At 27.3% G+C, this 25905-nt stretch overlaps 1 protein-coding gene across 1 annotated transcript; it reads right to left on the bottom strand.

Moving 5' to 3' along the window:
• Positions 1-2251: 2251 nt before the first annotated feature.
• Positions 2252-9124, bottom strand: LOC101498267 (protein argonaute 10-like). Its single transcript, XM_004496603.3, has 22 exons — positions 8847-9124; positions 7504-7989; positions 7029-7237; positions 6633-6782; positions 6410-6543; positions 6116-6225; positions 5917-6023; positions 5672-5810; positions 5464-5580; positions 5275-5382; positions 5096-5167; positions 4862-4984; positions 4622-4781; positions 4357-4478; positions 4109-4246; positions 3874-4016; positions 3681-3743; positions 3524-3587; positions 3302-3437; positions 3109-3182; positions 2846-2972; positions 2252-2704 (listed from the first exon to the last, which is right to left on the bottom strand). The coding sequence occupies exons 2-22, from the start codon at positions 7939-7941 to the stop codon at positions 2508-2510; spliced, it is 2931 nt and encodes a 976-aa protein (XP_004496660.1). The 5' UTR covers positions 7942-7989; positions 8847-9124; the 3' UTR covers positions 2252-2507.
• Positions 9125-25905: the final 16781 nt, after the last annotated feature.

The following is a 25905-nucleotide window of genomic DNA, read 5'->3' as shown; positions in this document are numbered from 1 at the left end:
TAGAAGAATCATATACATCATGACAAGCAGTGTGGTTAGATTTAGTTCTAAAGGAGATTAAGATTGATGTAAAAAAGCTTATGCAACTGAAAATCAGTTATTTAGCTAAGAATTTTGTTTCTAATGCTAGAAGTAAATATATTATTCCATATTTCATTTCCTTCGTGATAAAATTAAAAGAGAAAAATTAGAGGTGATTCATTGTCCAACTTAAGTATAAGTCGCGGATGTACTTACTAAGGCAGTCAAGATTAAGAGATTTGAGAAACTGAGCTGAATTGGGAGTAACAATTTTGAAGAAAAACTAGTTTGGATGTTGTGATTAATCCAGTATTTTTAATTAGTTAGTTGGTTTACTAACTGTTTTTCTATTATAGTTAGTGAGTGTGAACTAATTATGTTTAGTAAATAAAGCACTATATAAGTGCAGCAATGTGTTGTATTCATTCACTCAAGATAATTAAATAGAAGTCCTCATTGAATTTAATTATATATCTCGATGTAGTTGTGTATTGGGTCTACTCTTGTGATCATTTCCAACACTAGTGAGTCCGAAATGAATGAATCTCAAGTACAATTTTGAAACAATAACGATGAATATTTGATATGTACAACAAGTTTTGAAGTATGAAATATCACATGGATGTTGTATATACCAAACTAACACTCTTGTTTAAGAGAGTAAGAGCTACACAAGATGCTTTGGCTTGTACAATAATTGTGATGGAAGTGAAGTTAGACTATCATAAACACCTAGTATTCTTTGGGAAGGATATGTGGCAGGTGTCTTAGGTTCAGAGGAATCAAAATTGCCCACTCTCAGTTTTTGAAGTGCTGCAAGTGATTCACTTGTGGCAGACATGACTTCAAAGAACCGGATGCAAGATGCTACAGAAATCGGTCAAAGAATTTCGTTTCAAATGCAAATAGCAAACGCATACCTCAAAGTAGTGTGTTAAAGTGTTAGTTAGTCATAATGAAAATATAAAGTCCTATCATCAATATCAAGAAACAATAAAATAATTGTAGAAGCATATCCCCAAAATTGAACGTTGTCAATGAACCATAATCACTAGGTACCTTCACCAGTAGTTTAGAGAATTGTTTCTGCAAGAATAAGAAAAATACTTATGAGGCGCAAGCATTTCAATATCTCTCTTAATTGATTGAAATTTTTTCACTAAATTATTTAGTTTAACATTTACTCAAATTTTTAACTAAAGTTGGGTGTGAGGATATATGGTAATGTTTGAACCAACTTATGCTTACAAAATAGACTAAAATTTCCAAATTATTGGAGTAATGATATATATTAAAATGCAATCTTTATATTTAATTTTAAGATATAGAAAACATTTTGGAATACTAAAACTTCAGTTCAGCAACTCAAGCTTTGAGAATAATTGAATGAACTCATGTATATCACTAGTTGTTATGCCTGTTTAAAAACTACATAGGTGTTAGTAATAGGGATACCAATTTACACTAGGCTGACCAAGTAACGTTAACTAGGGATGCCAATTTACACTAAGGCTGACCAACTAACGTTAACTATATTCCTAATTTTGAATGTATATAATGGATGGTGTTAGGACCCTTCGAATATCATAATTTATAAGGAATCTAAAGACGACTGTCAAAAGTAAAAAGTGGTGGTTCAGTTAGCAAGGCTCACTAGGCATATTGGGCTGGAAATGCAGCGGCCCGTTATCCCTCCACTGTCAAGAGCCGAAGATATTCGCTGCTCTGTTAAACCAGCCTCACGCAGTACACTTCCGTCTAGGACCAAGGAGACTCGGACCTTCGACCAGGCCCCATTGATCAACTCTCAGCTTGGAGTGGGCGGGCCAACAATTGCAGAATCAGTCCAACCAAGTGAAACCTGAACCATGTCCCACCACCTTGATGCCCTCACTTGAGTTACAAGTTGGAGCTACCCAACTCGGCGAACAGACAACTGTGTCAGAAGTTTATAAATATTAGCATATTTTGGGTTTTAGTCGATGTGGGGATTTATTGATGCCAAGATTTTCTCGTTTCTCCCCTTGCATTCTCGATTCTCATTTGCCTAAAGTTTTTAATTAACATGCGATGCTAATTTCATCACTGTACTTTATTGTTTGCTAAGACACCAACCACGTTCGTTTTAATTTTATTAATTTCACAATTTACACGTTAGGATTGGAATGATGACCATTTATTGGTCTCAACTTACTTGAGCAAAAAAAAATCAAATAACTAAGAACATTGATGGTTTGCGAATTAAATTATCTAGTCATATTTTTGGTTGTTTATTTACATAGAGAAATGAAAATGAAATGTTACACGGAAATGACTCACTTTCCTTCAGCTATGGTGCAAGAAAAACATGATTGTTGGCTCAATGTTTATGTTAAAGACTAATTAGAAAAACTTCCCCTCCTTACAAAGATGAGCAAAATTTCCTACAATGAAGATTGACACATAATACTCTTTACAATGCCAACTTTGACTACATCTAAATCAGTCTAACAGTAAAACATCACTCTCTTCACATTATCTTTCAAGGCTGGTAATGGCTTCACACCACATTCTCCAGTTGTTCGTGTTCCCTTGGAACTATGACTTGAATTACCATCACCATTAGATCCATTCTCTTGCATATCTGGTTCCATATAAAAACGGGCTCGAAACGCTGCTAAGTGTGCATAATATGCTGGAGGAACTGCACAAAAAGAAGAAATTTTGTAGCCACTTAAGTTTTGTACTGTCTTAAAACATGTTGAAACTTAGGCTTCGAGCATCATTTCTAGGAGCAAAACTGAAAGAAAGAAAGAAATTGCTCTTTAATGAAAAATAGGCTTACCAACCGATACAGATCGTGTGCACCTTGCATATGTATAACAAAGATTGTTTGTCAGAGATTGAATTCCATCAGCTGTGAAATTGTTTTCATCCCATAGAACATGATAATGTGCCGGCCGACTAGTACCCTGCATAAGGAAAGTACCAAGTTCAGATTTGTGTTCATTTTTTGCCCCACCATATATTAAAATTAAACAACTTCATTATCTTGACAAACTTTTAAGAGCTATAAACATCAACTCAGATATTAAATAATCTTTCTACCTGGATGCCAGCATGACTGCAGAGATAAAAATCAAATTCTGTCGGATGGCAAATTTTAGAATCGACAACCGTCCCTGAAAGAAAAATTTATATTCAGAAAAATTTCAAGCTTATTCGACGATAATTTTTAAAAATGAACAATGATGCAGAAACTAATTTGTGTATATATGAACTTTAAGAATGTTGAACTTACCAGGTAATATATTTCCACTCTTATCTGTACTGCTTCTGTCCCGATGGTTATTTGGAAATAACCGAGTATGATGACGTTTTTGAACGACTATGAAAGTTACTGGTGGCTGATAGTTTGGTTCCAAGGAAGCACATGCCTGCAAAGATATTAATGCTTAATCAGAACATATTTTTGTTATGAAAAGAATATAATATATGATAAGAGAAAGCAATTGACATTGACCTTTCGAATTGCATCCAACTCATAAAGTAAAACTTGGTAAAATTGTCCTTCACTTACACCATCCCTGTATAAGTTTCTTTGTTAATACAACAATAACTAATAACACTTTTATCAATATGGATTATCAGATATTGCATCATGAGTTAAACATACCGACCTGTAAAATATAATTCGTAACGGCTTTTGTCCCGTCGCCTTTCTAAAGGAAATCAATAAATCTCTGCACAAGAAAAACAGATACATAAATATGAAACACTGAGATCTAATACAAAAGAATCAATTAGATAAACCAACTTATAACAACATTCAAACTTAGCAAAGTGCGATTAATATTACTATTAGTCTATTACCTTATCATGCCTCCACTAACTGTGCCACGAACAGGATCATGCCATGTTTTATATAAATCCTGTATAAGTTCCTGTCTATGAGCTTGAGCACAAACTAAACCAGCATATTTTGTCACTTCAGGCCAATCTTGAGAAGCTACTACCTATAGATTAGAAATCATGTATCAGTTGTGAAAAATCCTCAATAACCATTGCAATGCTATTAAAAGTCGAGATAAAAAGATTAGATAAATACAGCTGCTATTGAGGGACTAGAGTCTTCTCCATTTTCAGGATGTGTAACATCTGCTCCAAAAATTATGGTTGGTATGTCACTAACCAATGGTATTCTGTAGCATACCGCATCAAGAAGAACGGTGTTTCTACCTCCCATCTGCACCAAGAAGTACGTAAGTGAATAATGGAATAATGAAGAAATCTAGTAGACTTTAAACAATGATTTAAGGAATGTATGCATTTTCATGTGATTGAGAGCAAACGAACCTTAACATTGATCTTCAGCGACACATTAGCCAAATACTGTTTAGTTATTTTGAAGACATGCTTTGTTAGACAGCATTGTGAAATTAAACCAAGGTCAGTTTCACAAATACGCTTGAGATCACCTGAAAAAGTAAAGGATGTTTCATTGAAAACTCTGCATTTTTAATTCACGCCATAACTCTTGCATGTTCTGTCTACTCAAATAAATAGAAATCAAATTATTGACAATCTTTTAGAGTTATTATTATCAACTTATGTGGCTTACCATAGAGAGAACCATTATTGTCTGGCAATATTGCTAACAAGAGCTCCAACTCCTTTCCTTTAGTTTTGTTTGTTGACACATGGTAAACATGCTTCAAAGCTTTCTCCACTTGCTCAGGCTTTGCATTGTAGATAGGGATAACAGGCTCCAGATTAAATTCCTACATAAAAAAACACATGATATTAGATATCAGATATTTTCTTTCTGAACTTATAACGCAGACAAAACATAGAAAACTACCATGCCAGATACTTGACACATTTGAGCAAGGTCGTTACAAAAAGTCCGTGCGACACTATCTTGCACACTCCGCGAGAAATTTATGCACGCCCACCGGTTAACAGTCATTCCATTAATCATTTTCTGTGTCATTCAAGAATTCGTAGATGTAGTAGATATCAGTAATACAAGCTATGATAGAAAATAACTAGGACAAACAAGAATTAAAGTTATTTTATATATACAATACAATACCTTATTCATCATGTTCCACTGACCAACATGGGGTAAACAGTTCTTTTCTTTGCCACTTTCATGATATTTAAGCTGCAGTTAAAAGTGATTTAAATAAATGAATAGCAATAGGGAAAAAAAAAGATTATATTTTCACTATATGACACACCAAATCTTTAGAAGAAGAAGCACATTATTACCCAAGGAGCAGGAAGAATTCTTGCTTCAACAGAAGCTAGCTTCTCACTGATGTTAATTCCAAATTCCTTTGCATAAGGATCTTGATCATAAGCATTATGTTGAACAGTCTGCACAATCAGATATCAGTATGTATAATCCTAAAATCAAAAGGGGCGAGGGGTGAGAAGTTTGGATTCATTATTGAATACCTGTAAAATGTCATTTTCACGATCGCGAGGTCTCTGACAAGTAACTTTCAGTAGAGAAGTAATTTGCTTCTCATTTAATCTTTTCGTATAACGTTGCCCTTCGACAATTTTGCAGGCCTGAAGAACAAGAAGCGCACAAGAATAAACAAACAAACAAAAACTATGAGAAAATTGAATAGTTACTTCAATTACAAGTTACTTTCCAAACCTCCATAGGTAAGTAGTTAGCCTTCTTTTGGTTTCCTACTTGAAGGCAAGGAAGGTGAGTATATTGAATAGTGAAACCATACATCTCTTGGAAGTATTCAACTACTGACTTCATAGTTGAATTCTCATCAACAGGAAACCTATAAATAAATAAATAAATCATCATTAAGAATTTGATCTAATGCAAAATAATTATTTATGACTAAGATTTTTCTAAAAAGAGATTAGCAAGAAAAATCAACTTACACAAGTTCTCTTGTTGGTTGAGAAGTCAAGCCTGAAACACGATATTTTCTTCTTACACTTCCTCTGTGTGTCACTTCAACTTTAACTCCTCTAAGACCTTTTTTAATCTGTTAGACATAAAAAATGTAGTTCTGTAAAAATGTCAAAATTGAAAACATAATAAATGAACATCAAAAGCTTTCTCCATATCACTATGTACCTTGATGCGATCTGCGTCTGATAATGGCCTTGAAAGAACATCTTTGCCTAGCAGCTGGCCAACAAATTCAACAACTGGAAGAGGCTCAATAAATGCAGCTGATGCCATATCTGTGAAATGCATTAACAAACAAAACAAAGAGAAATTAAAGAGTTAATTGTACTTTAATTATAAGACCGGATGGAAAATCATCGGTCAGGGTTTACTTGTCTCCCACCCGAACTCCAGATTACCATGGCCTCTTTCCCCTCATAACCGGAGGGTTAAAAAAAAGTAATAATAATGTTAATATACCAATATTGAGGGAAAGGCCCATCTGAGTAGGCCTTATGCTCTGGTAAAATCCACACCATGACTCCAATCCCTCTCCAAGCCGTTGTGGTCTTCTTATATCAGGTGAAAAGAAAGACCTCCCAATGGAGCAATACCTTTAGAAAATGAAGTATTTGTAAGATAAAAAAGAGCTTAAGCTTCATACTTTCACTCAATACATCATGAATGATACTACTACTACTACCTCTTAGTTGATAGCTCTCTTAGTACAATATCAAGAATTTGTAGCGCCTCCTGCGGTGCGTCAGCACGCTTACCAGCTAGAAACTGGCCTAAATGATGCAAGTTTGCCCTAGCAACAAACTTGATCACCACCACGTACTCTTTTACCCTTCTGAAAAAAAAATTGACCAAAATGTGTCAGCTGAAATTGAAGAACTTAATCAAACATATCAAAAACCTATTTTCTTTTGGCAAATGCTATGTTATGTCTCACTGATAAAAAAAACAACAAAAATAGTAAACATTTTATTAAAAAGGCACTACCTTTTTCAAGTTATCAATAAATGCATTTCAAAGTGTAGTCTCACAAAGTGTGCAGAAATTATTAAAGTTATTATTTTAAGTCATAAATCCTTACTTGGTGCAATTAATTCCATCCTCTTCATCCACAAGCTTAATCTTAAACTCTTTCCAGGAAAAGGGTAACTGCCCTGCAGTGTACAGACTTTTTCTGCCATCATAAGCTGGAAGCCTCGTACCTAAATCAGACTCTTTATACAACCTCACAAGTTCAGCTATAATGGACCTGTTTACTGTTCTTGAAGACACTTCTGGAGTAATAGTAACCTTCAATATAAACCAACACATGATGACATTGAATTAAATTAAATTGAAGTAAAAGCAACAATTGGAACAAAAGAGTCAGACAAAATTTAAGTCTCATAAATAGTACTACTAAAAAAGGACTGCAAAACCTATAAGAGGAAAATCACAGGATGAAATTAAATGCATATACTGTTATAGAGGGCCCATTTCACTTAGAAAATCCAATTTAATTGCTTTTTTCAGTGATGTTATAAATAAACAAATTAATACTAAAGAAAATATCTTACATCATATTGGTTTAAGTCCTTGTCTGGTAACTCTGCAAAGAAATGGTTAGCCTTGACAATGCATTTTGTCCCAACTTGTCCATATCCAGGTCTACGAGCAAAGCTCAAAGACTTGCTTGAAGTAGGAAAACCAACATCTTTTTCACTAGAGATGTAACCATTTTCAACATTTCCATTTGTAGTAGTGCATGGTCTTGAACTTGGTCTCATCAAAATGTCACCTTGATCAGATTTTCTACCCCCTCTTCCCCTTCTTCTTCCTTTGTTCCTTGGTTGAGGTGAAGTTTGACTATGATTTTCTAGGGAAGGTTGTTGTGGTGGACCTTTGAAATTTTGAGAAGCATTTGGTGAATTATTAGATGTATTCATTGGATTCTGCAAATGGGGCTTGATCACAATGTGTTGCTCTAAGCTTTCTTTCATTTGCCTCACTGGCATGTTTGCTGAAAAGCTTTTGCTTCTTTCTAGCTTTTGATTATTATATCTCTGCCAAAAAATTAGTACCAATTGTTTCAGCTATATATATAATAAAATACAGAAAAAAATATTAAATATGTAATTAAGTTGGCACAATAATTTGATGTATAAAGTTAAGGGTGAAAATGGTACGAATGAAACCGAAAACAGGCATTGTTTAACGACACAAGTATTACCATTTTTTTTGCAAAACTGAAATCTAACTTTTTACTCTTATTTCAGTAAGAAAATCCCAAAAAAAAAATCTAGTTATGGTAGTGAAATGAGTAAGCAATAAAGAGTGAATTTTCACATCAAAGTTGAAAAGCAAATAGGAGGACTATAGGAGTAGTAAATGAATCCCAATGCAAGTTTGCAGCTCAAAACACTAGCTGTGCAAAACAAAATATCACAAATAGCAAAAGACAAAAAAAAAAAAAAAAAAAAAAAAAAAAAAAAAAAAAAAACTAAATTAATAGTACTAGAAAAGAATAATTAATAAATAACAGTACTAGAAGAGAATAACTAATAAATAATAGAATGTGATTAGATTTAGAGAGATGGGAAACCCAGAAAATGGAAATACCAAGAAGACAAGACAAGTTCTTTATTATGTCTTATAGGCTTGTCTCTTATCAAAAAACTGAAAAAATCACCAAAACGACGAAAAGATACAGCCATGTAACAACAGCACTTTAAAAAAAAATAGAACAAAGTATGGATTGTGAAGACAGATTGGAAACCTCTGCATTATACAGTACTGTCATGAAACTGAAGGGAAAAAACAACCTTAAGAAAACAAAAAAAATCAAGGACAATAGAACAAACACTGAGGAAAACAGCAAAATGAGCATGAGAATGGAGAAAAAAGCAAAACTTGAACTCACCCAATAACACTTTGTTGACAAAAAAAATGGGTTGCAAAGTATCTGTATTAGAAGGATATAGGAGAATTTTGAAAGAAAGGAAATGGAAAGGAAAGAGGGTAAGTGAGTTTAATTTAAGTAAGAATATAGTAAGAGAAAGAGAAGATGATGATGATGAAGTTATACACGCATGCAAAACACTTTTGCTTCTTTCTTTATCACGTGTAAAAGCCTTTCCCCTGCTTCTCTCTCTTTTGCTTTTAAACTTCTCTCTCTCTCTCTCTCTCTCTTGCTTGCGCAGTCTCGGGGATGTCATGTACCTATTATGCCTATTTATGATCTACGCAAAACTAAAACAAATAAATTTAGTTCTGCGCATGGAGAATGCAACGAGTTCAAACACAACTTTTATATTCAAAATTTTGTAACACTAATTCACCACTTCCTTTTCTTTCTATATTTTTTTCTGTTCAAACTATAGTTACTTGAACCAAAGAAGAAGAATTTGAATTGCAATCATTTTTTCATCCCTTGCATTGGCCTTCTATGTTAAACAAATATTCAAATGTCTTCAATTTTTTAAAAGTTTAAAATTATTTTTTTCATATAATTTTATCTTTAGACTCATTAACATGTGTTTAAAAGAAATCATTAATCTTCAACAAACTTTTAAATTTCAAATAGATTTATTCGCATTTACATCTAGTGTTGATAGTTTTTCAAGGAAAAATTGCTTCTCGCAAAAAAATAAAAAAAACACTAACCAGTAACTACAGGTATGTATTGATGTTACTTCATTTTTATATAAAAAAAAAAATTAAAGACAAAAAAAATGGTGTCAGTTCAAAGTATAAACAATTTTAGAGTTCAATTGTGTAAGAATTCTGTTTTGGTAAGCCTAAGCTGTAAGTGTAACGGTTCATTTCATTCAATGGTTTTGCTTTGGTCATATATGGGCCCACTCGACTTCCTGCTGTTGATTGTGAATTGATTCAGTACATGGGAGTCTACCACGTTATCGTGTTGACTAATGGGCCCAAAGGGATCTACCCTGTTCATGGCTTTCAAATCATCAGGTTCATTCATGACCAAAGGGGGGTTGATGAAGAATATGAATTAGATCTAGTGTTGATACAGTCACACTCACACGCATCTTAATATCAAGATTAGAAAATCTAAATTTTTAGATAAATTCATATTTAAGAAAATAAAAATTTCAATCGTGTAATTTGAAACATGCCACTTCAATCAAAAATGGGTTTGTGACCGTACAACTCAAATCAAATCTGTTCACGAGTGAGGGTTTTTTCCTGATGCTATTATTAGGTGGGGTTGTATTGTGTACGTGGCACTGGCTAAAGCTAATCATTGGATGATGGGAAGGGTGGGTGAGGTGCGTGTCAATACGCGCGATAGTAGCAGTTAGTGAATGCTTATCCCACATTAACAAATTAACTAGTTTTCATTTCCCCAAACTTTTTTTAAAAATATTCATATTTATTTCCTACTTCTATCTCATTTATGTATCCACATGTCAAACAAGATATATGTTTTAATAAGCTATGACATGATTAAATCAATATCATAGTATTATACGTGAATAATTATAATTGAAAATAATTTAAGTAATATATATAACTACTTACAAAAATTATATGATTTTTTTAATTTTAATGTTTTATTATTTAATTAATGACTAGGTTCATTTATTTCATCTTTGATAATAACATGTTTTTATTTGATAAGTTCATAATAAAAAATTTATATAATATTTTATTATATAATTTTATACGAGACATAAAACATATTATAAAATATTATATATATTCTTTTATAAATATAAGTTTATATATACATATAAAAATTATATAATACTATATATTTGTTTTTTTACATGATATATATAACCTTATTGACATTATACTAGTATTATACTTCACATATTATATATAACATTATAAAATTAAGAGTGTGTGTGTGTGTATGGTATACAATATCTAGTATTATTTTACTATAATAAATATTATATAACTACAGATCAAAAATATATATATTATATAACTTATAATACTATATATTATACCACATTAAATTGGATTTTTTTTAATATATCTATTTTTTCAAAAATAAAAATAAAAATACCCTCACGTTAGTATAATTTTTTCTTTAATGCATCCATATATATATTACAAATAAAAATTTAAACAACGGCGAAGTTAGTATAAATTTTGTGAAGGAAACCAATAGAGAGAAAAATACACTTTTAAAAATAACATATTAAATTTATAATATAAATAATTACTATAATTTATTTATATAAAATATAAATTAAAAGTTCACAAATAACTCATTGTATTTTTTTATATTTATTAATAAATTTCAACAATTTTTTTACAGGAATCTCTTGTATTTATGATTCGTCGTCTGAGTGTGATGTTGGTTGTTTGTCGATAGTTTTTTTTTTAGTAAGAGATTTATGAAGGTTATCACAAATTTCAACACTCTCTCAACTTATAAATGACTTATCAACACGTAATTTGATTGGTCGGGTGTATAGAGATCACCTATAGCTGATATAAGCAAACATTAATAAATATTTATTTTTCTATATGGATGACATTAAATAATGTAGATCTCGCATTATTATTAGCATTTAACCGGTCGAATAATCAATTTGGTTGTTATGATTAAGCTCTTAGTTTAGTTCTTTTTTATTGACTTATGCAATTTTTATGTATTGTTAATGTTTTTTGTTTTCTTAATCATTAGATCTTAATGTAATATTTTTATTTTAGTTTGAATGAAGCTTATTTTTATGGTAAACAAAAATATAAGAATCTTGTTCCTATATTAAAATTGCATAATTTTTTCAACCTTGTAATAAATATGTGATTCATTAAGAAACAACTAGCTCAATCAACAATAATTAGTATAGTTGTTAAAGATTCAAGTCATATTTTACAAGGATTTTAATTTAAAATATAATATATATATATATATATATATATATATATATATATATATCGACTTAAAAACTTCGTTAATGGATAATATATAATTAAACATGTAAGTTATAAGACTTTCGTTAATCATGACGATCTCGAAATCCAACCTCACTAGAGTTTGAGTTATAAAAAAACACCAATAGATATACCTAAATAAGAGTGTTATCAAACTCGTAAGTTAACTCACTCAATGGTACAACTCAATATATTTCCACACCATTTGAGTGTGTTGACTCGTTGAATCGCAAAAGAAGAAGATCACTGCTTGATTATTGTACAGCCTCGCAAAATTGTAGGAATGTTATTCATTCTTATCCTAGACAAGTGAGATGATGAACAAAGCAATGAATTGTTGGGTTACGCTTACGCAACCCGTTCATGCAAACTAAAAAACCTTTGATTTTTTAAAACACAAAACGTTGCTAAAATAATCAAAGAAAAAGACACGTAAATATAGGACATATAAATTGATTGATAGGAAAAAGAAGAAAAAAAAGCTACCTAAAACTAACATAATCTTAGTAGCTATATTATCTCTCAAGATACATTAATCTCAGCAACTATTTTTTTTATTTGTTTGTATTTGTTTAGTTAATTAGTCATTATTATAATGAAGTCCGTAAAACAATAAAAGCATAATAAAATTGTGGTCAATTTCCAACATATTTTTCACTATGGTAGAAGTTTGATTTTGTCAAAAATAATAAAATATTATTATTTTTCTAAAATATCAAATTACATCTCAATTGGATTTCAAAAACACAAAAAATTGCTAAAACAATTTCAACCAGTTATTTCTAAAGAAGCACAATTTTGTTATTCTTTTATCACTATTTTTTAAGGTTTCTTTTCACATACTTAATAAATTCGTGATTTCATCACATTGCTGCTACACTAATTAATTATTTGCATATTCATAATGCCAATGATGATGGTGAAAATGAAATGAATGAGATTGAACATCATATGGAAGGCGATTACCCTCAAAATCGATTGAATAATATCACAAATATCTAGAATAGTAGTTTTTAAAGCAGAATTAATTAATAACGTTATTTATTTTTATTTAAACTTATGCTATTTAATTAAACTTATGTCATTTGTTTTTATTTGAATAAAATGTTGAGTTTGTCATGGTTATAATTTGCTGATGATATTAGAGGCTACTATGCTACAATTTAATTTGCAATCTCGGAGTTAAGATCATGTAGGGTCTTATTCTTCGTGTTAAGATACTCAGTTATAATTTATTACCCTCCTCCAGAGTTAATTTCGTTAATTAATTTTAAATTGAGCATATCTCAATGTTGAGAGAGAGAGAAAGAAAGGATTAGCTCTAATTCCTAATTTAAGAGATCTAGAGATGACATAGAAAGATTAGTCTAGTGGTTTAGTTTGGTAGTGAAATTAGGAGTTACATGTCATTCTAGCAAGCTATGTTTGTTTTAAATTACATGTGATTTTATAATATCAATAAATTATAAATATTTATTTGTCTATTATGCCTTTTATTATTTATTAATCTTTTTTGTCTATTTTCTTTTAATTCGTGTTTTTCATACTATGAATGGAGGATATTTTGTAAAGTACTCCCTCTGGTTACAATTATAAACAAAAAAAAAATGACATCAAATCTTAGTCACTGTTGTAATAAAAAATTAATTATTTTCTACTTATTTAATATTAATATTCTTAATATGTTTCTATTTTAATAAAAATAATAATAATAATTAATATTGATAATTTAATTTTTGACATTCAAATAAACAATTTAATAAATTTAAATTATGTAATATATAAAATCTAGAAAATTAATTAAACTTAACTAATTTTCTTATAATATTTTTTTTCCATATAATATTACCTACATTTTTGAATTTGGATAAAGTTGTTAAAGTGACTTGTAATTCGGAAGAGAGTGAGTGTAACCGGTAACACTCACACCTATACAAAAATCTAGACATTAGAAGCATGTACATCACTACATTGTTGTTTGAGACCGTTGAGCCGAGCACTAACAGTGCGGGACGCTAGGACCACTTACTACAAGTATGCTAAAAATAAACTCCTTCTGAATGGGCGAGAAATTGAAGCTAGCAGAGAGCAACTGGGAGAATTTGATCAGAAAAGTTTGTGAGGTGAGGACCATGTACACAAGGATCCATGGCACATTTAATGCACTAAATCGATAGAGTAAATCACTGAGATTTGTTTTTCAAACAAGGCATGGGCTTGTTTTGTTTCCGCATGCAGACATATGGTTATGTAATTTTCATTTATGCGCATAAATAATTAGTCAAACAAAATATTATCGCATAAATAAAAGGTGTACTAGCTAGTTAGTGGATTAAAAACAATGGGACAAAGATGAGCACTACTTTGGATGATGGGCAAAACCGGTTTCTTATTTGGACGTCGGGATCTGTTTTTGCTATTGCCATCGTTTTAGTGTATCAAAAAAGTATAAGAGATGTCATTTTAGTTTATGATTCCCTAAATAACCTCATGCAAAAAATTTAAATTAATTTTAAAATGTCAATTAATTTATAATTTAAATAAATTTTTATAATAGTAAAATGTCTCTTTTGACTGATATTTTGATGATTTAATAGCGATTTTAAATTAAAAATTTGTATAAAAAAGAGAAAATAATATTATCAAATATTAATGCATTTACTATTGTCATTAATACAAAATAAAAAAATATTGAATTGAAAAAATTGCATGCAATATTAATTAAAGTGTATAATTAAAAATATGATTAATGTTAATAAAAAATGGCCTTTCACTTTGCAGGACTTGAGACATTGGAGATAGTAAATTAAACAGCAAAAAGAAATGTTTAACAAATGTCTTTAGAATATTTATTATATAATTAAATATAAAAAATTTATATTCAAATTTTAAATTTTTAAAAACTTAAAATTTAATGAGAAAAAGTAATTAATATTCAGTTATATTATAAAATGACAAATAATTTTAAAAAAAAAAATTGAGATAGAAATTTTAATGGCACTTGTTAAAGACAATTGTTAGCAAGATATAAATTAAAAAATAATGTTAAAATATATTTTTTTTAATAAACTTTTTTCTATTTGTTGAATATAGAAAAAATTTATTATAATTTTTTAATTAAAAATATATTAGAAATTGTGTCAAATATTAAAAAAAAAATCAAAAAAAAATTATTACTTTTCGTTCTTTAACAAATGTGACACTTTTTACTATGATTCATTAAATAATAATTTTTTTTTCACTTATGGTCATAGTTGTGGACAAAGAAGGGGCATGTTTGAGATTGATGATGCTTGCTAGTGGTGAGGTGGGACTTCCCAAGCAAACCAAAGAAGGGCAAGTGCGTGTGGTGGGACCCTCTCTTCAACAGACACAACAAACACATCCCAATATCGCACATTTTGTACTCCCACATTGCAGCGTATGCCACTCATTTCGATGATGTTGGGTTCTTTTGTTTTTGCCTTCTTCTCATCAACTATAGAATAGGATATATAGAGTGGTGGCCACTAGTCATTGTGTTGTGTGTATTAGTACTTGTAGATGACCCAAGGAAGCTTTCATACTTGAGTTATTGGTACATTTAAACATTTTCCCCCATCACGTGAAAGGTACTCTTTTTTTTTTTTTAATAAACAAATCCAACACTCATTTATTTACTCCTCATATAGAGTGACAAGTGATTGATAAAAATTTGGTACGATAGAATATATACTCTTAAGAATTTATTTACTCCTCTGAGAGGAGCTCACGTCCTCGTTAGTCGTTACAAGAAAAGTATGGATAACACCAAGGTTGTTAAACACAAGTCAACTTGATGTCAAATCTATTTTTTGAAAAACTTGTATAAGTTTAAGAAAATTCAAATAGAAAAAGAATGAAATAATAACATTATAGTTAATTAATATACAATTATTCATATTGATTACAATAAGATTAGAAGAAAAAAAAAGAGGGTAATATATATAATTTGTATTGATAAAATTAGTATTTTATGAGTTTACGATTCTACATTAATTTATATTAAAATGTAAAATTTTAATAAATACTAGTCAATATCTAATTTAATTATGTATGTATTGTAATATCTATTTATTTTAAAAAATAAATTTATGATTTTACGGTTGTTTTTAGGGACAATGGTTATGTCTCAATATAATTTTTTTTTATATCATTTTATTTTGATCTATCATAACTATTTATCTGTTTAAAAATACTTTTGATTTATTATAGAAATGAAATATTGAATTATTATTATTTTAATGATATTATACTATCTATATTTATCGTATGTCTGTTATTTTAATATTAGGTAAACTCTTACGAGTTTACGAGTCAATTTTACGTGTAAATTGTATGTGTCTACTTAAAATCTTTAATTTATTAACAACCTTTGATAATATTACTATCATCTTTATCTTAAAACTTGTGTTTTTAACTCTTTAAAAATTCAAATACTATATTTTTCAATAAAAAAAAAAAAAAAGAATTATACTTTTAGTATCCTTAACTTGTGTCCTAACAATGAGACACGTGTCAACTTGACACTTTTTTTACTCGATTATATTAAGAACTTGTTTAAAACATATATCGAGAGATTGATGAAATATATTTTTTTTAAATGGATTGATGTTATTTAAGAGGAATTACAATTGTATCAGCTGTATTTACTTGGTATTTTTTGGTTGTATGCAAGTGTGAGTTAAAAGTCTGAGATTATTTAGTGATGATTGAGTAACATATAAGTGAGACGGACTATAAATTAATTGTCTTAAGGTTTTGGGTTAAGATGTGGGGTTCATCTCACTTGTATAGTCGCTCTTGGACCAATGTGAATGATCTCTTGGACTTCCCTTCCGACTCAGTAGTGGTATCAAAGTTGATGATTACTAAAGGGTTCGACTTCTTATACCGAAAGCCTTTCTGGTCAAAGGGTGTTTAAGCAGCGTGTACTGTTGGTGTACGGAGATTAATGACGGTACAAGTGTATATGGATAAAAAGACTTTCATTTGAAGGGAAAAAATAACCAAATGAACTGAATGGACTCGTACTTGAAGAAGAAATAATTGTATAGCAAGTGTGAGTTATAAATCTCACATTATTTAAAAAAGTGATGGTTAATCAACATGTAAGTAACATGACCCATTAACTCATTACGATTGGAATTTGGACTAAGATGTGATGTTAAATTCGCTTATGTGGTTGTTCTTGTTCTAATATAGATGATTCACCGAACTCTTCTCGTGATCCAATATTTTTAAAGACCTAGTTTGAAAAGGATGAATTTAAATAAAATATTAAACAATTTAGGCTTGTTTAGAGAGAGAGAGATTTTATAAATGTCAGTTATAATTTTCAACGTAGCTTAATTAATTACTTATTTATATACAATTAATTGAATGATTATTATATACACAATTTCTATAGTATTTGTATATTTTCCATGAATAATTTAATAAAATGATTTTTTCATTTCTTCTTATTATTTTATTTTTAATATAGGTGCAAAAACCTTAAGATACATTGGGAGAAGATTAAGTTGCATGAACTACTTGCGGGGGGATTTTTTAAGAAATAAAATTTTAATTGTTGTTTTAGTCCCCTTTTATTTATAGATTCACGAAATTGATCCTCATATTTTAAAAGTCAACAGTTTTGATCGATCCATATGATTTTTTAACTAAAAAATTATGGTGTGAGATGTTTTAAATAAAGTGACATATAATATGATAATTAACATCAATGAAATTGAAATAAAACGCCATAAAAACTTAGCTTTCAACATCGGAAAATTTTTATATTTTTAATTTAGATAATGACATATGAATAATTAATGCATCTAAATGGTTCTATATTATATAATTGTATGTCACATTATTAACAATATGTCAGATCTTCATTTTTTAATTTAAAAATATGAAAAATTGATTAAAACTATCGATTTTTAAAATAAAATTACCAATTATATAAATTAATTATAATAGAGAAATTAAAACTTTAATTAAATAAAAAATAAATTGAGGCAGAAAAGAGAGGTAGGAATTCATGTGAAATACCCGATACTAGTATATACTATATAGTAGATGGATTGGAGACAGGTGTGTAAAACTGGGAAGTGATATACACGTGAGGGAATAATTATAGTTGAGAGGAATATAAAATGTGGATAGAATATTTTTGATGAAACAAGGTTGCAATCAGTAGTATCGTATATACTAGTTCTCACTATGTGCACAGTTCTTATGCCCATTTGTCCCTATTAAATACTAGGTGTAGGGGTATTTTTTATTATAATAATTATATTATAAGTATAAAATATATAGATTTTTATTGTAATTTTAATTTCTATATTTTATTAATTTTAATAATTTTTATTTTCGTATTTTTAATTTTATAATTTTAACTTTTCTGTTTTTTATAATTTCTGAAATTAAATTTAACAATAAAATTAAAAGTGATGTAACAACAACAACACAAAAAACTAAAAAAAACCCAGAAAAAGAAACACACAAAATCAAGAACAAAAAACCCCAGAAAAGAGAAAGAAAAAAACATTTATACCCCATTTTCATGTGACAAGTTTCTACAAGAGACAATTTAAAATGCAATTATTTTTTATACCTTTGAGAAAATTAAACAAGATAAATTACATTTTCTTAAAGAATATAAAATATTTGTTTTTTCTTGTACTTATCCATAATACAAATGGTGTATAATTATTCTGGGAAACTTTAAAATGGACCATTATGGATGAGTTTTTTTTTTTTTAAAACCTTACACGAATAAAGACGTCATCTCTTAGATAAATATATTAATTATTATTTTTATTTTTATAATTTTGAATAAAAACTTAAATAATAATGATTCAAAAAAAAATTTAAAAAATAAATATATATTTTGTATTAATTTGATATCAATCATGTTACAGTATTATTTGTAAAGACGAATAAAATCCCAAACTATTATTTATAAAGAGTAGTATAGATTATAATTAAATTTCTTGATAATTATTAAATACTTATCTATAATAAATCACTTATAAAAATAGTCTACCAATAATCCAACTAAATATCGCATGACAATTTTAATTTTTTTAATTTCAAAATAAATGCACAACTTTCAAAGTATTTCCACATTCAGATGATTAATAAATATTCTAATAATATTTGTCTCTAATTATAAGTTTTTTTAAAATTAAATACAAGCTTCCTTTAAATTACTAGTTATATTTATTATTTTTAAAGAGTATTTATTAATATTACCAATTTATTTAAATTCATCATACACAAAATTATATATATATATATATATATAATAGACACGTTAAATGTATTATTTAATTGTCATGATAAAATGAATTTATAAAAATGTACGGATGTAGTATACCGTTGGTCACCTGGAGGGTAAAACTACTAAAATCCTTACTCTAGTAGGCATACAAATAAATTTATTGACCATTAGTTTCTTATAAACTAAAAGACATCATATAAAAAAATCCATGCATATTAAAGTTTGCTTTATGTATATCTCCGATCACGTGTAGGATGTGCTAATCTCTCATATATGTGGTTCTATTTAATAATAATAATAATAATAATAATAGTAGTAGTAGTAGTGTTAGGTTTCATGGAGGAAGCATATTAACTTATTAACAAATGTACCTAAAATTGTAGTAAAATTAATGTACATAAAATTGCAGTTCGTTGTATAATTAAGTTTTACTCTTCGAACTTGTACTAGTATGTAATTTAAAAGAAATGGAAAGGAAAATATCATTATCAATAACGATTGATATTAATTGTTATTTTATAAGTGTTTTATAAATAAACTGATTTTTTTTTTTATATTACAATATCAAACTTTTATCGTTAACCTGAAATTTTCAATATTACTAACATGTAGTCAGCACATTGTCTATTTTTAATTTTAAGTCGTGTTGCTCTAGAATTATTTTTCTGAATGGTCACACACAAATGCCAAGAATATGATTAATTTTCACTGTCATTCCTGCATCTGCGTTACTTTCCAACTTTGAGCCCAATATTACAGCTTATGTCGGTATCAGAAGGCACCAAAAACTTTCATCATTCATTCAAAAGCAAAATGGTCAGAAAACCCCTAAAACAAGGCAATGTACTTTCACTTTAACTTCCTTTGCATCTTGTTTGTTTTTAAACCAAAAAATATTTCTATTACTATTATTCATCTGATTAGTATCAAGCACCTATTCAGTACTCACTTTTCTTTTATTCTGCAAAACTAGATGCAAGGACAATTTTGTCCGTAGGTAAAATAGAGAATTGTCTTTTAGGTGTTTTATTTGGGTCCCAGAGCAGCCCAAAAAGACAATGGGCTAATGAATCTCTAATGTGGGGCCACGGAATCCACATTCCGTACTGTAGTAATATGGGCTAGCAACCAGGGCCAGTGTACCTTGAAGACCACAAAGATGTTATTGGTTGCTGCTATCTTGTTGGTACAATTATATACATGCATTCGCCCTATAGTCCTTTACCTATTATGCAATCCTACATAGGTAGAGTTCTTTGTTTTTTTTATTACTAAATTAACACCATAAGATTTAAAGAACAAAAAAAAGAAAATTAAAATATATTATAAAATTAGAATCTTTTTAAGTCTAATTATTTATATAATACTAAACAATTTCTCTTTATGGCAGGTACATAATATAAAACAATTTATAAATAAATATTAAATACACTGGTAAAATTGAATAATTTGTTATTGAATAAATTAATATTAAAATTAAAGAATGATATTTATACTATAAAGATTAAAATATATTAATTAAATTAAAAATATGAATTTGGTGTTAAAAATATTTCAAATTCAAGACAGTCTATTACTTGTCTTCCCTATATAGGTTGGTCCTCGCTACCAAATAGATACCCTCATTGAATAGAATATAATAAAAAAATATCTATGAGAAATATTTTATTGATGGATGATATAAAACTATCAACGAGGTTAGTTTAATAGATAAAAAATTAGATGTGGATTTGGAGAGATTATATATATATTTAGAGCTTATAAAAAAAGTCTCCAACTCCAAAGTGTTTAATTTTTTTTTATTAAATTCATTATATTAGGTTTTCTATTAAAATAATTTTTTTAAAGTATCGGTCCATTATTTTATAGGGCTTAAAGGAGGGGATGGCTCATGGGGTTTATAATCCTCAATATTTTGTTAATTTTGATATTTTTTCTTGAATTTTTTTAAAATTTATTAATTCGAAAAAATATTGAAAAAATAAAAAAAATATTTTTTTTTTCTCAAAATTTTGTAAAAATAATGAAAAAAAATTGTAAATCATTTTTTCTAAAAAAAATCAAAAAAATTTATCGATAAATTTTATTTCTCAAAAAAAAAATCGGTTCTTTTTTTGAAAAAGTTGGTCTATAGGCTCACTAAGCCCACAAAACTTTAGGGGACTTTTAAATTATAATTTTTATTGCCTCTCCAATATATAGAACAAGATCAATATTTATGGAGCTTGTCAAATTAACAGTATATTAATTATGTGAAAAATTATAACAAATGTCGGCTTACTTGTTAAACATCTTAAAAAGAAAATGACATTTTAAAATTTGTGTAGTTAATGTCTTGAGATTTTAAAAAATAATTTTGTTTTTATTTTTCTTTTTTGTTACTATTATGACACTTGTTAGCCTCGCTCACTAAATATTATAAATAAAAATTTATAAATCATTTATCAAGTGCACAAATGAGACCTAATTAAGTATTTAAAAATTGGATTTTGTATTGTGCCTGATCTTTTTTTTTTTAATATAATTGATTTTATTAATGTTAATTTGATTAATCAACTTTAATAGAGTCTCATATTTCATCTATCATTTTTTTATTCATAAAGTGGTAACTCGATATCATACTAGAGATATTGAAATCTAATTTCATTTTAACAAATTACATTCTTTTTAGGAAGTAACAGAGAAATGTTGATATATGAATGATATTTGTTCCTAATATATTCTAAAAGTTGAATAAAAATATATAAGTATTGTAAAAAATATAAAATATATATATATTAAAAGAAAAAATTCATGATAATAGTGAAATTTAAATGATACAAGATGCACTTTCAACTTTGTCCATATTTTGTTAAGAAAATTGCATTGAGTTTTACAATTTGATTATAAGTAAACTATGAAGATGATATTTTTCTAGAAAAATAAAATTAAAAGAAAAAGATTGACAATAATATATAAAAGAAAATAAATTATTTAAAATTGATGTATTTAATTTAGATTTTAGATTAATTATATTAATTTTTATTAACTAAATTTAATTTGTTTTATATTAAAGACAAAAAAGTATATTATGTAACTTCAAAGTATATAAGTATATTATGTAACTTCATTTTCATTCATTTAAAAAACAAATTTGCAAAACTTTTCTAAGCGTACTTTAGTTTCCACTTTATACTTTTATTGGAGATAACGAAAGGTTGTAGGTGGTGATGTGACCAATGCATGTGATAGGTGACTCTCCTGTGTTTTGTGTATAACAGTAAGAGATATAGAAAATTTAATGCTATATTTGGATGAATTAAAATAAGATAATTTTTATTTGTTTAAATGAGTGAAAGCGAAGAAACAAAGTAAAAGGAAAACTTTTATAAAGGACTTTTCAATATTTTTAAATAACCGTGAGATCTATATGTATTATAAATCAAATAATATTAATAAAAATATATTTTTTAATACATTTTATTTTATTGATTAAAATTTACAAATTATATTAAATTTATATAAAATCCACGTATCAGTTTAGTATAATTTATGTGAGTTTCAATTCATAAAAGATATATTAAAATATGTGTCTTAAGAAATACTACTATTATTAAAACTTGTTTTTTAAATATGTGTAAATCAAAACATACAGTACTTTGAACATTTCAGGAACATTTGAACTGCCGTCTTGCTATCTTTCCGTGAGAGCATATAATCATTTTTGCTATGGACCTCACAAATATTGGTAAGCTGAACATTTATTTTATGTGATTACTCAAATTTGAATGCAGAATCTCTCATTTGCATGTTTGAATTTTTAAGCAGAATTTATTACTTTATTTATAAACTTAAAAAATCTCCTAATTTTGTGTCAAAAATTAACTACTCAGTTTTTGTTGTAATCGATTAGCAATTCTTTTATATAAAAAAAACAAAAAACAACTTTTCTCCCGGTGAAAATGGATAAAAGGCATAGAGGTATAGAAAAATTATAATTAATATGAAAATAATGTTTAAATTATTTTAATTTCATATAAAAAAAGTCAATAAAAATATATTCTTTAAATTTTGAAAACGTAAAAATGATATCAGTATTACTGTTGCACTCTTTTGCTTAAAAAAAAATCAGTAAACAATTATTTAAATTAATCGGTAAACATTTTCTTAAACGTGTATGTAAAGGTTTATGTGCCCTTGAGTACACCAAAACAAAAATAAAAATAAGAAATTTTAGAATATAAATTCTTTAAAAATAAAATATATATTTTGATAAAATTAAGTAAAATTTTAAATATTCAAAATTTTATTCTTCTTCGAAAGTTTCAAAATTTAAAACTATATTTTAAAAAATTGGTTTTCCAAACTTTCAACAAAATTATGTTTCCAATTTTTTAAAGTTCAGAAACTTTTGTTAAAATAGTTTCAAATTTTTTTAATTAATTTAAAATTTTAATTTTTTAATCAATTTGAAACAATGAAAACTTAATTTGTTGTTTTTAATTCTTTTTAAAGTTTCAAATAATACGAAATCTTAGAAATAGGAGATTTCAGAAATAAAAAAAAAAATTTAATATTTTTGGAATAGGATTTTTTTATAAATAATATAAATATTTTAAAACAAAATTTATATTTAAAAAATTTAGGTAAAATTCCAATTTTTTAAAACACTCATCTGCTTCAAAAGTTTCGAAATATAAAATTATATTTTGAAAATTTGATTTTCGAAAAAAATATATTTTGAATTTTTGAAAATTCTGAAATTTTTGTTAAAGATAGTTTTGAAAATTTCAAACTTTCAATTTTTTTTTTTATTAATTTGAAACGTTAAAAACATAATTTCTTGTTTTTCAATTTTCTCCCGAAAGTTTCAAACAATGAGAAATATTCAAAATAGGAAGTTTCAGAAATTCTAAAATAGAAATAGGAAATTTCAAAAAAAAAAAATAATAATAATGTAACTCTTTTGAAACAAATTTTACATTTTAAAAATTTGGAAAAAATTCAAAATTTTCGAAACATTCATATTCTTCAAAAGTTTCAAAATATAAAATTACATTTTGAAAATTTGATTTTCGGAAAAAATCTATGTTTCGAAATTTTAAAAATTCTGAAACTTTGCTTTTCTAAACTTTTGTTAAGACAAAAATTTTGAAAATATTTTATAAATATGGTAAATTATATTTTAAAAATTATAAATTAATTTAAACTTTTGAAAATAAACTCATTTTGTATTTTTAAAAATTTATAATCAACCAAAGTTTTAAAATTTTGAAAATTTTATAATAACTTTTGTTAAAGTTTTAGAATGTGTGAGTGGAGAGAAAAAAAAATTTAACCTTTTATTTATAATAAAAAGATAAAATAATCTCGTGGTGGTGAGAGGTATATGTAGGGGGGTGGCAAGTAGAATTATTAATATTTTTTTAAAATTTCATTTCAAGACTTACAAAGAACTGATCCAAGATGTACCCAAATTGTTTTACAGCCCTAAATCCAAAATGGAAATTACCCGTGCCCATCAAATTTGTTCATTCATCCTCTGGTACACTATCTGAAGCTAAAATTTTAGAGTCTATTTTATACTATCAGAAACTATAATCCAATAAAAATAAACAAGTATGAGATTGGATGGACATCCACCATCCAAAATTAACACCAGCCTTACATTGGAGTTAATACAATAACGAATTCAATACAATCAAACAAATAATTATATATTGATAAAATTAATGTTTTGTCTCATTGATTCCTTGGAAGCTTTATCATGGCACTATGCCCTTTAAATTTATATAATTTCTTGAGCTACATTATTTGATATATTTTAAACAAGTGTTGTTTAATGTTCTTTCAAGTAAATTTAAAAAAGTAATAAATGAATGAATAAGTGTATCAATTTTACAACTTATCAATGTTGATTATTGACAATTAATAATAACAATCACAAATATATACTAATATAATAACTTAAAAGTGATATACATAATATTTATTTAAACGTGCGATTTGAATAAGTTAATTAATGTTACATTGAAAAAAATAAAATTATTGTTATTTTATAAAGTAAAGGATAAATTTTAACTTGATTTTACTTTTTATTGGTCGTAGAGATTGAATTTCCAACATTCTACATAATACTTATTCAATATTTCAATTCTTCCCACCAAACTACTCATTTATAGACCGAATTGGAGCACATAATTGCACCCATACTTAATAAGCAAGTACCCATAACCCCCACTACCACAATGAAAAGTTATATTAAATGTTGGACTGCAAAATTTAAATCCAATTCCAGTAAACTAATTTTTAACACATATTATTTTTTATACACATTTCATGCGTAGGTTTGTCAAATTTAATTGAAACTCGTATATATATATATATAATTTAGAAAGGTTGATTTAATTTTTAATTTTACCATAAAAAATTAATGTTATAGTAGATATATACAAAAAAAAATATTTATTAATCATATGTTTAACATGCACATGTAATATATATGCAGTTAAAGTAAAGAAGGAAAAAAAAAAAAAAGAATCATGTTTAAGATCCTCCCCTTCAAAATTCAAATTGTGCACATATCATAAGTCCATAATTTTTTTTTGAGAAGCACCATAAATCCATGATTTGTATGAACTAACACTATACTTTTTTTTAATCCATTCTTCAAATTAAATTACATAATTATACAGATTTGTCATATTGTTTTTTAAAATATATTCACAAATAGGATATATCAAATTAGATTATCATGATTGAACGTTGTTCAAGTAAGGTTAACTCTTTA

Source organism: Cicer arietinum, chromosome 4 (genome assembly GCF_000331145.2).
Source record: "Cicer arietinum cultivar CDC Frontier isolate Library 1 chromosome 4, Cicar.CDCFrontier_v2.0, whole genome shotgun sequence".
NCBI classification, from domain to species: Eukaryota; Viridiplantae; Streptophyta; class Magnoliopsida; order Fabales; family Fabaceae; genus Cicer; species Cicer arietinum.
The sequence above is the reverse complement of the archived record's forward strand: the minus strand, read 5'-3'. Positions and strand labels throughout refer to the sequence as shown.